This window comes from Bos mutus, chromosome 13, assembly GCF_027580195.1.
Source record: "Bos mutus isolate GX-2022 chromosome 13, NWIPB_WYAK_1.1, whole genome shotgun sequence".
Taxonomy (NCBI): Eukaryota; Metazoa; Chordata; class Mammalia; order Artiodactyla; family Bovidae; genus Bos; species Bos mutus.
In genome coordinates this window covers 21706110-21722033 of record NC_091629.1, presented here as the reverse complement: position 1 = coordinate 21722033, position 15924 = coordinate 21706110, and the positions used below count along the sequence as shown (strand labels likewise).

General features: G+C 51.9%; 1 protein-coding gene across 1 annotated transcript; it reads left to right on the top strand.

Moving 5' to 3' along the window:
• The first annotated feature begins 1376 nt into the window (after positions 1–1376).
• Positions 1377–15347, top strand: SLC2A10 (solute carrier family 2 member 10). The gene is made up of 5 exons (XM_070381092.1): positions 1377–1520; positions 8684–9952; positions 10507–10629; positions 12729–12864; positions 13390–15347. Exons 1-5 carry the CDS (start codon positions 1517–1519, stop codon positions 13466–13468), a joined length of 1611 nt encoding a protein of 536 aa, XP_070237193.1. The 5' UTR covers positions 1377–1516; the 3' UTR covers positions 13469–15347.
• The last annotated feature ends 577 nt before the right edge of the window (positions 15348–15924 follow it).

Sequence of the window (15924 nt, the reverse complement as noted above, 5' to 3'; positions counted from 1 at the left end):
GACCCCGTGGACTGCAGCCCACCAGGCTCCTCCATCTTTGGAATTTTCCAGACAAGAGTACTGGAGTGGGGTGCCATTGCCTTCTCCCTATAACCTGCTGCTGCTGCTAAGTCGCTTCAGTCGTGTCCAACTCTGTGCAACCCCATAGACGGCAGCCCACCAGACTCCCCCATCCCTGGGATTCTCCAGGCAAGAACACTGGAGTGGGTTGCCATTTCCTTCTGCAATTCATGAAAGTGAAAAGTGAAAGTGAAGTCGATTAGTTGTGTCCGACTCTTCGAGATCCCATGGACTGCAGCCCACCAGGCTCCTCCATCCATGAGATTTTCCAGGCAAGAGTACTGGAGTGGGGTGCTATCGCCTTCTCCGTATAACCTGTTAGAACTGCCCAGTTATTTCTGTGTCAGTTGGAATAAAGTCTCATCCTGACCTCGGCCTCCCAAGGACTTAAATGATCTGGGTTTGCCAACACCTACCCTGGACTCTGGGCTTCCCAGGTGGTGCTGGTGGTGAACAACCCGCCTGCCAATGAAGGAGACATAAGAGCCTTGACTTCGATCCCTGGATCGAGAAGATGCCTTGGAGGAGGGCATGGCAGCCCACTCCAGTATTCTTGCCTGGACAATCCCCATGGACAGAGGAGCCTGGCTGGCTACAGTTCATAGGTGGAGAGTTGGACAGAGACTGAAGCGACTTAGCATGCATGCGTGCACCTTAGACGCTATCTCCCCCTGTGCTCCAGAAACTCTGGCTTCATTTGTTTTTATGCTGCACAAGCTCCTCCCTGCAGGGCCTTTGCCTTGGTCTCCCTTCTGTCTGGAAGCCGAGATCTTAGCTCAAAAAATCCCCTTCCCACCCCCAGCTAAAGCAGCCACCCGTGGCTGTCTAACCCAGCACCCTAGCTTAATTCTCTGCCTGGCCTTCATCACTAGATGGTATTTCTCTGGTTCTTTTGGCTATTTATCTTTCTGCTTCCCACACCAGAAAGTAAACTCCACAGGAATAGAACGAACTGTCTTTCTGGTTCTCCCAGCCCATCCTCAAGACATAGGAGAGTGCCTGAGGGCAGGTGGGAGGTGTCCAAACCTAAGTGTTCAATGAATGGAACATGAATCCGTGAAAGCCTGAGCGGCTGAAGTGGGTGTGTGTCAGTGCGGATGTACACACGCTCGCTGGAGAGGCCAAACTAGCGTGGATCGCAGTGATTCTGACTCCTTTCCTCTAGGAGGACAAATTGTGGGCTCCCCACCCGCAACCGGGATGACGGTGGGTGGGGTCCCAGCCGGGCCGGGCGAGACTGGCGACGTCCCGAGCGCACCGCCGTCCCGCCCCCTGAGCACAGGGGCCCTAAGCTGGCCGACGTGGCGGCGGCGCTGCAGGCGGACAGGCGGGGAGGGTGGGACGGAGGCGGGCCGGAAAGTTTGTCCGGCTGCGGCTGCCGAGACAGGGACTCGGCGGGGGCGATGCACACCCAGTCCCCCGGCGCTCCCCGCTCGCCTCGGGAGCCCTGGTCACCATGGGTAAGTCGCGATCGGCGCTGCGGGCAGAGGGGTGCTTCGGGCCGGGAAGCCCCGCGACCCCATCCTTGCGCGCGCGCACCCTCTGCCCGCCGCTGCCGCTCCCAGACCAGATACCGCCCACTCGGGTGGCCGCCGGGACAGCAGGCCTTGGCTGGGGCTGGGAAGGGACTTGGGCCCACTTCCTTCCACGCTCCTTTCTGCCCAGAAAAAAGTGACCTGAGAGGGCTCCTTAACTTGATACCAGGAGTTTTTTCTGGGGCCCTACCCTCTCCTGACCGCTTGAAGCCTTGCAGCGTCCCACGAGTGAAATTGCTCCTATTCTGCAGACGAAGAAGAGGCTCCGAAAGGAGCAAACTCATTCATGGATTCGCTGAGCACTTCTCTCCAGGCACTGTTCTAGGCTTGGGATGCTGCTCTACACAAAACAGACAAAAACCTCTGCTGTCAGATGCCTAATAGACGGGAGATAGAGGAAAGTGGGGGCGGGGTGTGGGGGGCGGGGGAAGATTAGGAAACTTCTTTGTTGCTCCGGGGGACTAAGGTTTGTGTTTTTCTCTCTGGATTCAGAAGCCTCAAAAGGTCAATCATTGATCCACCTGGCAGACATTGGTTTGGGGGTTGGGGACTCAGTGGACCTGTATGTAGATTTGGGGGATCAGAAAGACAGGTGGTGGGGGGTTTCCAGCCCTCATTCTCCCATTTCCCAGGTGCATCCTGATCTAGGACAGGGTAGTTAACTTCTCTGACCTTAGTTTCCGCATCTCCAAAACAGTCACCAGGAAACACCCCATCACAGGGAAGCCATGTGAATGACATGAGAATATGAACTTAAATACTCCATATACCACTTGCACATGGTAAATGGTCCGTTAACGTGAGATTTCTTTTTTTTTTAAATCACACCCAACATCGGAACTCTGGAATCAGATTACTCAAGTTCAGAATCTGCTCTGTGACTTGATAAACTCTCACCCTAGGCAAATGTCCTTACTTCTCTGTGCCTCAGTTGCTTCAGCTGTAAAATGGGAACGGCACCAGTGTCTGTGACACAGGGTTAATGCAGGAATTAAGGCAGCTGCTACAGGTATGGCTTCTGGAAAAGGAAGTGAGCTGACTGATAGTATCAACAACAGTCTCACTTATATCACCTGTTGATAGGACACTTGGAAGCCAGCCGTCTGGGTGAAGATATTTGCATGGGTCAGCTTCACCCCTGGCTTTTCCCTGGAGTTGCAAGGGAAGCCACGGCAGGTCTCTGGCCGGGGAGGGATCCAGTTCCTTGTGCCTCTGGCTGAGAGGCTGCTCTAGAGTCATTCACCGAAGGTGCCCTGCGACTTGCGGCTGGTGACGTGCAGCCATGACCTGGGTTTTTCCTCTCCACCTGCCCCTTGATTCTCTCCCCTGGGAAGCTCTGCTTTCAAGAACTGAGGGACTTCATCCAGCGTGAGCCAGTTTCACATACTATATTTAGACAGACAATCCATAGAAAGGGAGTCGTTTAGTCGCTCAGTCCTGACCGACTCTTTTAAGACCCCATGGACTGTAGCCCACCAGGCTCCTCTGTCCATGGGATTTCCCAGGCAAGAATAATGGAGTGGGTTGCCATTTCCTCCCCCAGGGGATCTTCCTGACCCAGGGATCGAACCCAGGTCTCTTGTATCTCCTCCATTGCAGGCAGATTGTTTACCTGCTGAACCATCTACTACCTAAACTCAGGCTGGGCTGTCATAATTTGGAGGCCAGGATTTACTCCACTTCCTGTCCATGGCCACTTCCAGACCCTGAATCCACCAAGACACTCAAGAGCCCAAATCCTTTCTGTCTGGATCCCCTATGTCCTGAATTCACGCATTCATTCAATCATGTGTTTACTCAGCCAGTATTTACTGAGTGTCCACTGTATGCCAGGAACTGTCCCCAGCATCAGGAGACAACTGAGAACTCACAAAGAATTCATGTCCCTTTAGGGCTGATATTCTGGTTGTTGAGCCCCCCCAAATATGTAAAATGTATAGTTATTTCAGATGATGACAAGTACCATGGAGGAAAACAAGCAGCAAAGTGGGATATGAAGCGCTGGATGCCATGGGAACTTGCAGTTTTAAGTAGAGCACCAGGGAAGGCCTCATGAAAAAGTGATACTTGAGCAGGACCAGAGGGAAGCAGGGGTGGGGTCGCTGAAATGGAGGGAAAGGCTTTCCCAGCAGAGGTGAGACCTGGTAAAAAGCTTTGACTTGAGACGGGCATGGAGTGAGGAGGAACCGCAAGGAGGCTGGTGCAGCAGGAGCTCAGCGAGAGGAGGCAGGTCCTATAGGGCCTTGAAGGTCACTGTCAGGACTTTGGCTTTTTTCACAGAGAAAGAGGAGCCTTGGAGGGCTCTGGGCAGAATAATGTGGCCTGACTTGGGCTATCATAGGATCTCTCTGGCTGCTCTAGAGCATTAAATTAAGTTCAAATGTATCTGACACAGTCCTTGGAATGGGATGTAGAGATACTGCCGTGGATCCTGACTCAATCTTTCATTCACTCAGTAGAAGCTTTAATTGGCCCATCTTAGGTTTCAGGGTGGGGCTGGGGCCTAGAGACACGGAGACAGTAAGTCTCTGTTCTCATCATGTCCTGTTTAATAAGGAAAACACATCAATTTCACGATTACTTAAGCAAATGCAGAAGAAAGCAGAATTGGCTGGAAGAGAAAAATATGACTTGGAAAGTTGAGGAAGATGTACAGGAATTAGAGTCTCTGTCAAACTAGCTTGACCAGGAAAAAAAAAAAAAAGTGCTTATTTATTGGTCCAGGAAAAATCCACGGCTTCAGGCATGGGTGGATCTAGGAGCTCAGGCAGTGTAGTCAGGATTCCCTGCTAGGGAAAGATGACCCTCAGCTGCTCCAGGCAGGTAAACTACCAGCTCAGAACCCCTTAGCAACCACCCTGGGCTGGACTGTCTCTCACTGGCTCAGGGTCAGCCACGTGGCATTCACCACTGCCCAAGGCCGGAGAACCTGCTAGGTAGTCAGATCTGGGTCACAGACACAACGTCTGGAGCTAGGTGATGGGGGCTGGAGGTGGGGAGGTCAAGTCCACCCAGATCCAGAGACTTGAGAGATGAAGACAGGAGAGGTGAAGGCAGCTCCCCACAGAGCACAGGGGACTGAGGCCAAATCACAATGTGTATTACCAGAGCCCCTCAGGGAGGTGAACTGGGACTGAGGAAGATGAGTGAGCATTTGGGGAACAGAGGTCGGGAAGAGAGGGACCAGGTCGTGTAGAGGGCAGAGCAGCATGAAACTCTATGATGTGTGCTGGAAACAAGTGTTTGCAGGGTGTGTCGGAGGGGTGGGGGTAGGGGTGGAGAGGAGAGGCGGCCAAGGAGGTAGGCTGGGGCCACCAGCTCGTGCAGGGACTGGGAGGTCATGCTAATGAATTAGGACTTAATAGAGCAGGTGGTGGGAGCCTTGGAAAGCTTAAATACGTGGGTTTGGGAGTCAGATGGGACAGCGTTTGAGTCCTGATCCTGTTGCTTCCCAGCTGTGAGAACACTTTGTTTCTCACAGAACACTTAGAATCTGAGCCTTAGTTTCCCCATCTGTCAAGTGGGGGTAATGAGAGCAGTACCACCTAGAGTTGTCACCAAGGTGACTTGAGAGAAGGCACCTGGAGTCTTTGCAGAGAGGAGACACCCTGTCAGTGACACTTGTTAGTATTACTGTTTGATCTTCCTTTACTGTTGCTGTTCTGCTCTTACCACTGAGGCCTGAGTCTGTCCTTCAGCATTTTCCGGTGGAACCTGTGGACGGTTAGCTTTGGCCCTGGCCCTTTGGCTGGGTGCCCATTCACCTCCAGAAGAACCCAGGACATGGCAGAAAAGTTCTGTGTTTGCATGGGATTGCCTCACATTGCCTCACTGCCTGGACGAACCTTCCCTTCTGGCAGTGAACTCTAGAAACTGAGGGAGGTGGAGCAGAAGGGGGTGACAAGGGGCAGGACCTGGGTCCCCAGGATGTTGGTTGATGGTCATGAAGAGGAAGGACTAGGCCAGCCAGGGAATGGTAGGGGGTTGTTTCCTGGGGGGCAGAGGTGATGCGGAGAAAAATGAGCTGGGTGGGGGGAGGTGATTCCTCCACCCATGAAAGTCCTCTCCCCGCCCCTGCACAAAAATTGCCTAACATAGATGGGGTGAGGCAGAAGTGAGAAAACAGTGAAATCTTATTCTGCCAAGGTTTTATACTGGAGTACCTAAGGGTACAGACTGTGGAACCAGACTGCCAGGCTTTGAATCTCAACAAGCTACTTACCATTAATACTCTTCATCTTAGGCAAGTCATTTCGTGTCTCTGATAATCGGTTTGTATGTGTGTGCTCAGCTGCTCAGCGATGTCCTACTCTTTGTGACCCCATGGACTTTAGCCCGCCAGGCTCTTCCGTCCATGGGGATTCTCCAGGCAAGAATACTGGAGTGGGCTGCCATTCACTGCTCCAGGGGACCTTCCCAATCAAACCCAGGTCTCTTGCATCTCCTGCATTGGCAGGCGGATTCTTTACCATTAGCACCACCTGAGGAGCATGGCGATCAGTTTACTCCTTCATAAACAATACAAAAGCCCACCTCATAAAGTTGTGGTGAGAATTAAATGAGCTAGTCCACGAAAAGGGCTCAAAGCAGTGCCTGGTCCAGAGCAAATACTCCATAAATCTGACTACAATGTTACGAATGTTCTTGTCAGGTCCCGGGTAGGGGGTGGGTGAGGCAGATATGTCTGGATTACTCTAGATGCTTCCAGAAATATTTGTTTAAATATGTGAATTAAAAATTAAGAGCAACCTGTTTAGCTACTCTGCCAGTACAGTAGTTGCTGGCCACATGTGGCTATTTTTACACTTAATTAAAATTAAATAAAACTAAAACCGCAGTTCCTCAGTTACACTGGCCACATTTTAAGAGTTTGATTTAAAAAAAAAAAAAAGTGCCTAGAGTCCACTGAAAGTGAAATCTGTCAGTGTCCTCCTGATCTGGCCCCTGCCTACCTCTCCTACCTCATCACCCATTACTCTCACTTACTGATCTCCAGCCACTCCGGCCTCCTTGCTCAATAGGCCATGATTAAAAGCCTGAACTCTCTAGTCACATCAACTTTGCCACTTGCTGTGTGAGCATGAAAAAGTTTCTTCACCTCTCTGTGCCTTGGAGGATGATGCTAATAATAGTAGATTTTAAGGTTGTTGTAAGAATTAAATGAGTAAATACATGTAAAGCCCTTAAAACAGAGCCTGGTACTTAGTACCATAGGAGTATTAGCTATTAATAGTTATTTTTCAAATATGCCCCAAACTGTCCAGCTTCAGAGCCTTTGTTTCTGCTATTCCCTTGTCTAGAATGTTCTTCTCCCATACTTGACATGACTTCCACCCTCACTTCATTCAGATCTCTGCTCCAGTTTTCCCTCTTCAGAGATGCCTTAGCTGTCTGGCTACCCTATTTAAAACAGAACCCCTCCATCGCTCTCAACCCCCTTTCAGCTCAGCCCAATCGCTCAGTTGTGTCCGACTCCTTGCGACCCCATGGTCTGCAGCATGCCAGGCTTCCCTGTTCATCACCAACTCCTGGAACTTGCTCAAACTCATGTCCATCGTGTTGGTGATGCCATCCAACCGTCTCTTCCTCTGTCGTCCCCTTCTCCCCCTGCCTTCAGTCTTTCCCGGCATTACCTGCTCTTTTTTTTTTTTTTTTTTTTAATGACACCTATCACCTATTCATTTATTATCTGCCTTTTTCTACTAGAATGTCAGGTCCTTGAAAACACCACTGTATTGCCAGCCCCAAGAACACAGCCTAGTGTGCTGTAGATGCCAGATAATTTTTTGAATGGTTGGATGGATGAATGAATGGATGGATGGGTGTGTGTGTGTGTATCTGGGTAAATAGTGAATAGAATACAATGACGGGTGGATGAGTATATTTTTGGATAGATGGATCAATAAATGGATGGATGTTTGGGTGAATTAAGGGGTAGATGAGTGGACCAATGAATGGAAGAATATGTGGTGGATGAAGCAGGTGGGTGGACGGAGGAGTGGATGATGAAGGGATGGGTAAATTGATCAATAACTGGATGAACAATAAATGGATGGATGTTTGGGTGAATTGGGTGGGTGAGGGAAGGGTGGGTGGGTGAGGGAAGGGTGGGGATGGTGGTGGGTGAGGGAAGGAGTGGGTGGGTGAGGGAAGGAGTGGGTGGGTGAGGGAAGGAGTGGGTGGATGAGGGAAGGAGTGGGTGGGTGAGGGAAGTGGATGGGTAAATTGATCAAGTGGGTAACTGGATGGGATGTGAGGGAAGGATGGATGAGGGAAGGAGTGGATGGATGAGGGAAGGAGTGGATGGGTGAGGGAAGGAGTGGATGGGTGAGGGAAGGAGTGGATGGGTGAGGGAAGGAGTGGGTGGGTGGGTGGGTGAGGGAAGGAGTGGATGGGTGAGGGAAGGAGTGGGTGGGTGAGGGAAGGAGTGGGTGGGTGAGGGAAGGAGTGGGTGGGTGAGGGAAGGAGTGGATGGGTGAGGGAAGGAGTGGGTGGGTGAGGGAAGGAGTGGGTGGGTGAGGGAAGGAGTGGGTGGGTGAGGGAAGGAGTGGGTGGGTGAGGGAAGGAGTGGATGGATGAGGGAAGGAGTGGATGGGTGAGGGAAGGAGTGGATGGATGGGTGAGATGGATGGGGAAGGAAGGATGGAGGGAGGATGGATGAAAGTGGGTGGGTGAGGGAAGGGTGGGTGGGTGAGGGAAAAGGAAAGTGGATGAAGGGGATGGATGAATGGATAATGGATGAGGGAAGGAGTGGAGAAGTGGATGGCATGGGTGGGTGAGGGAAGGAGTGGATGGATGGGTAGATGGATGGAAGGAAGGATGGAGGGAGAGATGAATGAAGAAAGAAGTGGATGAAGGGATGGATGAAGGATAAAGGAAGAAGTGGATGCATGCGTGCGTGCATGTGTGGGTATATGGATAGACGGATGAATAAATGAATAGATGGATGTATAGAGGGATACACAAATAGATGAGTGAATAGATGGAGAGATGGAGGGCTGGACAGATGGAAAGGGACAGACGGATGGACGATTGGATGGTCTGGCATGGACACATTCTGCACCCACCCGATCACTTTTGTTTTTCAGGCCGACCTTCACTCCTCCTGCCTCTGTGTGCCTCGGTGTCCTTGCTGGGTGGCCTGACCTTTGGCTATGAACTGGCAGTCATATCGGGTGCCCTGCTGCCGCTGCAGCTTGATTTCGGGCTGAGCTGCTCACAGCAGGAGCTTCTGGTGGGCAGCCTGCTCCTGGGGGCTCTCCTTGCCTCCCTGGTAGGGGGCTGCCTCATCGACCGCTATGGCCGGAAGCAAGCCATCCTCGGGAGCAACTTGGTGCTGTTGGCAGGCAGCCTGAGCCTGGGCCTGGCCGGCTCCCTGGCCTGGCTGCTCCTGGGCCGCTCGGTGGCTGGTTTTGCCATCTCCCTCTCCTCCATGGCCTGCTGCATCCACGTGTCCGAGCTGGCGGGCCCACGGCAGCGGGGAGTGTTGGTGGCCCTCTACGAGGCAGGCATCACCGTGGGCGTCCTGCTCTCCTACGCGCTCAACTATGCACTGGCCGGCGCCCCCAGGGGATGGAGGCACATGTTTGGCTGGGCCGCTGCGCCCGCTCTCCTGCAGTCTCTCAGCCTCCTCTTCCTCCCTGCTGGTACAGTCGGGGCTGCAACCCGCAAGGACCTCATCCCGCTGCAGGGAGGCGAGGCCACAAAGCTGGACCCGGGGAGGCCGAGATACGCCTTTGTGGACCTCTTCAGGGCCCGGGACAACATGCGGGTCCGGACCGTCGTGGGGCTGGGGCTGGTGCTTTTCCAGCAGCTGACCGGGCAGCCCAACGTGCTCGCCTACGCCTCCACCATCTTCCAGTCGGTCGGCTTCCAGGGAGGCTCCTCCGCTGTGCTGGCCTCCGTGGGGCTCGGTGCGGTAAAGGTGGCAGCTACCCTGATGGCCATGGGGCTGGTGGACCGAGCTGGCCGCAGGGCGCTGCTGCTCGCTGGCTGTGCCCTCATGGCCCTGTCGGTCAGTGGCCTCGGCCTCGTCAGCTTTGCTGTGCCCCTGCACTCTGGCCCAGCTTGCCTGGCTGTGCCCAATGCCACCAGGCTGTCAGGGTTCCCTGGAGACTCCGGCCTGCCCAGGGGCTTGGCTCCACCGCTGCCGCCCACGACTGACCAGAGCCCCAGGCAGCCAGTCTTGTCAACCTCTGAGAAGACCAGGCCTCCTCCCGGAGCCAAGGACCCTACAGCCCTAAGCCTCACTCCCCCTGCACGCCTTTCTCCCACCCCCGAGCACGCCCTGCTGCACTGGACCGCGCTGGTCTGCATGATGGTCTTTGTGAGCGCCTTCTCCATTGGCTTTGGACCCGGTAAGTGGGAGTCTTCTGCAGGTAACTTGGAAGCCTTCTACCTAGCCGAAAGCCTGGGGACTGAAACTGTCAGGGTCTCAGAAGGACCAGAGGTGGCTTGACCGTGAGAACAATGAGCTCAGACTCCAGGGCTCCTTGCTTCTTTGAAGCTACTTCTTCCAAGAGCAGGAGCCTAATTTGTGTCTGTCATGTTTTCTTCCTTATAAAGACCCAAAATCTTTTAAGCTTCATAAAGTCAGAATGTGCCCCTGGATGGCTCACTCAGAAGGGTTGGCTGGAAAGGAATTTAATAAATAGGGTGACCAACCATCCCAGTTTGCCTAGGACACTGAAAGTCTGGGGTCCCAGGAAACCCATTGGTTTCCTGGGCAAACCCAGGTCGCTGGTCCTTCTAAAGGGAATCTTATGGCCACAGGGGTGAAACAGCAGGGAGAAATGGGTGTCAGGGGCCTGACCCTGCACTGAGTCCCATTGTTGGGGGACTGCCTCCTGGACTGTGGGTGCCAGGCCCTGGGTCCCAGCTACTAGGCATCCTGTCTGCCCTCCTGTTCTAGTGACCTGGCTTGTCCTCAGTGAGATTTACCCCGTGGAGATCCGAGGGAGGGCCTTTGCCTTCTGCAACAGCTTCAACTGGGCCGCCAACCTCTTCATCAGCCTCTCCTTCCTCGACCTCATCGGTGAGTCCTCTAACCTAATTCCCTGGCCCAAGACCCAGAAACAACTGCCTCCAAACAGAGCCCAGGCTTCCATATCGTCTGGGTATAAGTGACAGAAAATCCCATGCAAACCAGTTTATGAGCAAAAGGTAATGTTTTTGTCTTAAGTCATGAAAAGAGGAGGGTAGTAGCTGTCTTTAACCATGACTGATCCAGAAGCTTCAACAAAACTGTGGGCCCGCTTTCATACTCTCTTGGCTCTGCCTTCCGTGCTGTGAGCTTCATTCTGGGGCAGACCCACTGCATGGCTGCAAAGATGACCACAAGCAGGGCTCTTCATCTTGGCAGCCTCCTGGGAAGGAGACCCTGTTTTTTCCAATGGCTCTCACTCATGTCCTGGGACTGACTCTCATTGGCCCAGCAAGATCACATGCCCATCACTGAACTGTCACTGGAAAGCTGCAATATTCTGATGCCCAGGCCTTGGGTCACATACCCAGTCTAAACAAGGTGGGGTGTTAGACACCCCACTGCATGGACTGAGAGTTGGGGAAGGTTCCCCGAAGGAAAACTGAGGTGCTAGTGAAAGAATGAGAGGGGTCGAGAGACAAAGACAACAGAAGATATGACCTGCGAAATTTCTACTTCATTCCAGGCCCCATTAGTTGGCAGCAGGCGGGTCAGGGGGCGGGGAGTGGAGGAATTGGCTTTATTGACAACCTGGGAGTTGAGGCTGAAGGGGGGATAGAGTGGAAGTGTCCAGTTCTCCTCGGTCCAGGAAGCCATCCCTGACTGGTGGCGGGGGATGAGTTTGTTCTCAAACCCGGAGTTTGTTCTCCGGGTAGGGTGTACAGAGATTGGGAGCCCTGAGTGTGGGTCTTTGCTCTCTGCCTCCATCAAGGCAAGTCCATTCTCCCCCAGTAACTAAAAGTTTCCACTCTACGCCAGAGGAGTTTGCATTTTTTTCCTATTTGCAGCAGCAGAACAATTCTCCAAATAAAATTTTGTGCAGAAGCTCCACAGAAGTGCCTGACAACATCCAGAACTCTCAGACACACTGTAAAATCCTCCAGGCCAGAGAAGAGGGGAAGGTCCCCTCCCCGACCCACCCCTACCCCTAGAGAGAACGTGTCTGAGACCAGCAGGAGCCACAACCTTTCCTTTCCATTCTAAACTTTTCAGCTTAAACTGGCTCGTGCCCACCTGCCAGCAGGAAGCTCTGCTCAGATCTGGTTTGAGTGACATCTCTTCCTACCTAGCATTCAGACCCAGTCTGAGTGCTGGTGGGGTGGGGTGGGAATTATATGGGCCCAGAACACCAGGGAGGGGTGTCCAAGATGCAGAGGATACTTGTGACCCAAGGCCAGGGGTCATCGGGGCCCAGGTGATGGGTGGCTGGGTGGGGGGGCTCCACCCCCAAGGCACAGTTCTGAGAGTTCAGTTTTTTTCCCACTTCCTGCAGCCAAGGGTTTCCCCTTCAAAAGAGGAGCCCTTGGGGGCTGTGGGAAATGCTGGTGGAAGAACCCATGCACCATGCCTGTCCCCTACACCCAGTCTTTGGGAATTCAAATTGCTCACTGGTGCCTCAGTTTTCAAGCATTCCTTTTATGTGGAATGAATGAGAGATAAGAGAGGAAGGAAGGGAGAGAGAGGAGGAAGGAAGCAAGGGGAGGAAGGGCTTCTTAGAATTGTTTCATATTCTATCATCCCCATCTCACAGATTGGGAAATACATCCTTCCCAAGGCTAGCCAGGTAATCAGAAGACTAGAACTCAGTCCTTCTCCCAGCCCAACACTCTCTCTCTGCTGGTATAAGCATTAAGTGGAGGTCAAGCTTCTCAGGTGACTCAGAGGTAAAGAACCCACCTGCTGACACAGGAAACACAGGTTCAGTCCCAGATGTTTTGTGGATTTGGGTCCTGGGCCTTTGCCTGCCTCTGGGACAACCAGTCCCACTCCTGCTTTATGGTACTTTTATCTGACAGTGTATTGGTCATTCTGCAGAGCTACCATCTGGAGAATCTGTTCAAGGTGAACTGATTTTCAGTGTTTCACCTGGAACACTGGTCAACCAGTTGGCCCAGGCTAAGCTCTGCCCACATTCCACCCTGTTGTCCCAGGTGCCATTGGCTTGTCCTGGACCTTCCTGCTCTACGGGCTGACTGCTGTCTTCGGCCTGGGCTTCATCTATTTATTTGTCCCAGAAACAAAAGGCCAGTCGTTGGCAGACATAGACCAGCAATTCCAGAAGAAATGGTAAGGTGGTCAGGGCTGGCCAAGGAGGAAGAGTGACCTCAGACCGTGAGCACTTTGCTTCGGGATTTAGTCCTTACACTTTGCCTTTGCGAAGAGTGTTTTTCTTCTCTTCCTGTTGTTCTTACTGCCTGGACACAATGACTTTTGTCCTATCTTTGTATACGAGCTCTTCTCCTTGAGTGGGATGGGGAAAATGGGACTGGAGGGCGGTGATGTGGGAGAGGCTGGTTGGGCGTGATGTCACTTCCCAGCAGGAGGGACAGGAGCTAGTCTTTGTGTTTAGGAGGGTCACCCCAGCTGTGATGGGGGTATCTGGCTGTAGAGGGCACAGGTGGACCCAGGAAGACCAGGGGGAACAGCTGGGCCGTTCAGAGAAAAGGTATATTAAGGCAGAAAGCAGGAAGGCTCAGGTAGGAGTGGGGAGGAGAAGGGATGGGGACCCCAAGCATGATCCACTCCCATCACCGCCAGGGAAGGCCGCCAGGCCCTGCCAACCTCCGGCCCCACCTGCTCTCTGCGCTCCAGGTTCCCCCTGAGCTTTGGCCACAGGCAGAGCTCAGCTGGCGTCCAGTACAGTCGTATCGAGGTCTCTGCAGCCTCCTGAGGGGGTCCATCTGGAAGGTGCTGGAACCGTGGCTCTAGTCTTCAGCTTCCTGCTTGCCTGGGCCCCAGAACACAAGGGCTAGATGGCCCTTCAAGACTCGCCCCTGCTCCAGAAGAGGTCTGTTTTGCTGGGGGAAGAGGGATGAAAGTCTGAGAGCTGCAGTCTTCATTTTGAGTCTCAGGCTCAGAGGGTTCCTGAGGCTCTGCCTTCCTGCCTCAGTTTCCCCACTGACTCCGCACATCTCTGCAGTAATGACATGATGAGAGCATCTCACGGTGACTCTGCTGCTCTGTGGGCTTTCTCAAAGAATCTCAAAGGTACCACCCTGGCAGGAAGTCACTCCTGGAATCACCCCTAAATCCAGCAAAGTATACCATATTATCTGCTCTCTTTCTCCATCTGGCTGGGACTTTTGTGGGGGAACACCTGCTTTTTGGTACTCAGATCTCATTTTGTCAACCCCTCCAATTCCCTTGCCCAGAACACTTGTCATTCACCAGAGACTCAGATGGTTGGTAGGAGGCTTGAGTTCTAGCCCTGACTGTAGGTGTTCTTGCTGTCTGACTGTGGGCCTCAGCTTCCCTTGTATGTACAATGGGGGATCTGAACCAGGTGGTTCTTAAGATATCTTCAGAAGCCAATGAGTCAGAATTTTAAATGCTGGCAATACCACAGATAATCAGCATGGGCCCTGCTTTCAAGTTGCTAGTCATCCCTTTGGGGGAGATAAGTTTTAATTAGGGGAAAGGTGAAGAATTCCAGAGTTGTGTGCCCTAAAATCCAAGGGCCATCACAATGCGGGTCATGCGCTCCAAGAGCAGTTTCCAGGATGGCACAGGAGGACTTTGCAGAAAGGAGACAGGTCTGAAAGCTAACAAACACGGTTGTAGGTGTGGCCTCCACCTCTCGGCAGCTACTGATCTTGAATAAGTAACAACTCCCTCAAGCCTCAGTTTCCACCTCTGTAGAATGGAGTTGACTTTCCCCCTAAGGGTGTATTTAATCTCTGTCTCCCATCAGGAGTGTCTTCAACTAGTCCCATTCAGCTGGTCAGGGTGAATGGGATTTCTCTTTACCCTCAATACCTAGGTCCCTACCTTTGGGACATTGTAAAGGGTCACTCCCCACTGCCCCAGGCCACAAGGGTCGAGTCAAATGGGACAGAGCAAATAGCTCCACCCCACAGGACTCTGGCCCTTCCCGAGTCCTCCTCTCCTCCCATTTCTAGATACTTCCTTTAGAGCACTGGAGCTGGCTTATGCTGGCTTGTGAAAGCTGATTGTTAAATTTTCAGACTCTTGCAAGCTCATTATTAAACACAGTTGCTAAAAAATTAAATTATTTAAATTTATACTTAAATAAATTATCTTAAAAACCAAGGTAATTATACTCTAAGCTCATCACTTCCTCATTTTACTGCATTTTGCTTTTGTCTGTGCTCTTAAGGTGATTTACAGCTATTGTATCACAAGAGGAGCATGGGGGAGGGGCACTGCCCACCCCTTGCCGATTCTGCATTCAGTGATGTCATGCTGGTCACTTGAAACGTCTGCAGGGAGTGTCTTTGCATCAGAGAGACTGAGGAACATGACAGATCAGGGCTTGATGTATTGTTTTGTTGATTTTCCAGTCTCAACAATGTGATTGATAAAATGTTAATAATGTAAATTAAACTTAACACTTTGTCGTGTCTGTAGTCGATACATTGTGAATGGCACAAAAAAATGGAGGGATTATTATCCAGTTCAGCCAACAGGTGACTCATGTCACCAGTGAAGGAGTCTGAACACACACCTTCCTTGTTTTCCTTCCATCTTACTCGTTCACATGAGCAAACATTTCACCTGGAATTCGTGTCACAGCTGCACACATGCTTCGGCGGTGTGAGCACCTTCCTTACCGAGCCGTGTTGCTGCCACGCATTTCTTCATGGTCTGATTTTGTGAAATCATGGCTAAATTGCAGTGACAGTTGGTTTTGGAATCCAGAGTTTGACAGGAAAATCAGTGAAAACATTTCTGAGAGAATTAGCTAGCTGGAGTTTACAACAAAGAGTATTTACAATGAAGTGTTTATTATTATTTGTAAATTTGTCAGGTTTGTGCAACAGTACATCCTTTATCCCAGTAAAATTTACATACACACATTGTTTTTTTCCCCTAAAGAGCAACTATTACCAGTCCACTAGCAGCATTTACCCAGCCACCATTGCTTACAGCTGTTGTTTTGACTCCTTCAGACCTAATTTTCTCTGCAGGAGCCCCCAACCTTCTGAGTTCTCCTTTCCTCTCAGCCTAAGGGGATACTTTTCCAGTCTTAGGGTGGGTTCTCCTCTGTTTTGATCAGGGTCATAAACTCATAGATCAGGCAGGGGATGCATTGCATGTGCAAAGGCCCTGAGGTCAGACTGAGATTCCGTCTTGGAGGAATGCGAAGGAGGAGTGAGTGAAGGGTAG

Coding starts and splice junctions, on each gene's coding strand:
- SLC2A10 (XM_070381092.1), top strand. Junction 10,630..12,728: donor CTCCTTCCTCGACCTCATCG/GTGAGTCCTCTA, acceptor CTGTTGTCCCAG/GTGCCATTGGCTTGTCCTGG. Junction 12,865..13,389: donor CAGCAATTCCAGAAGAAATG/GTAAGGTGGTCA, acceptor TCTGCGCTCCAG/GTTCCCCCTGAGCTTTGGCC.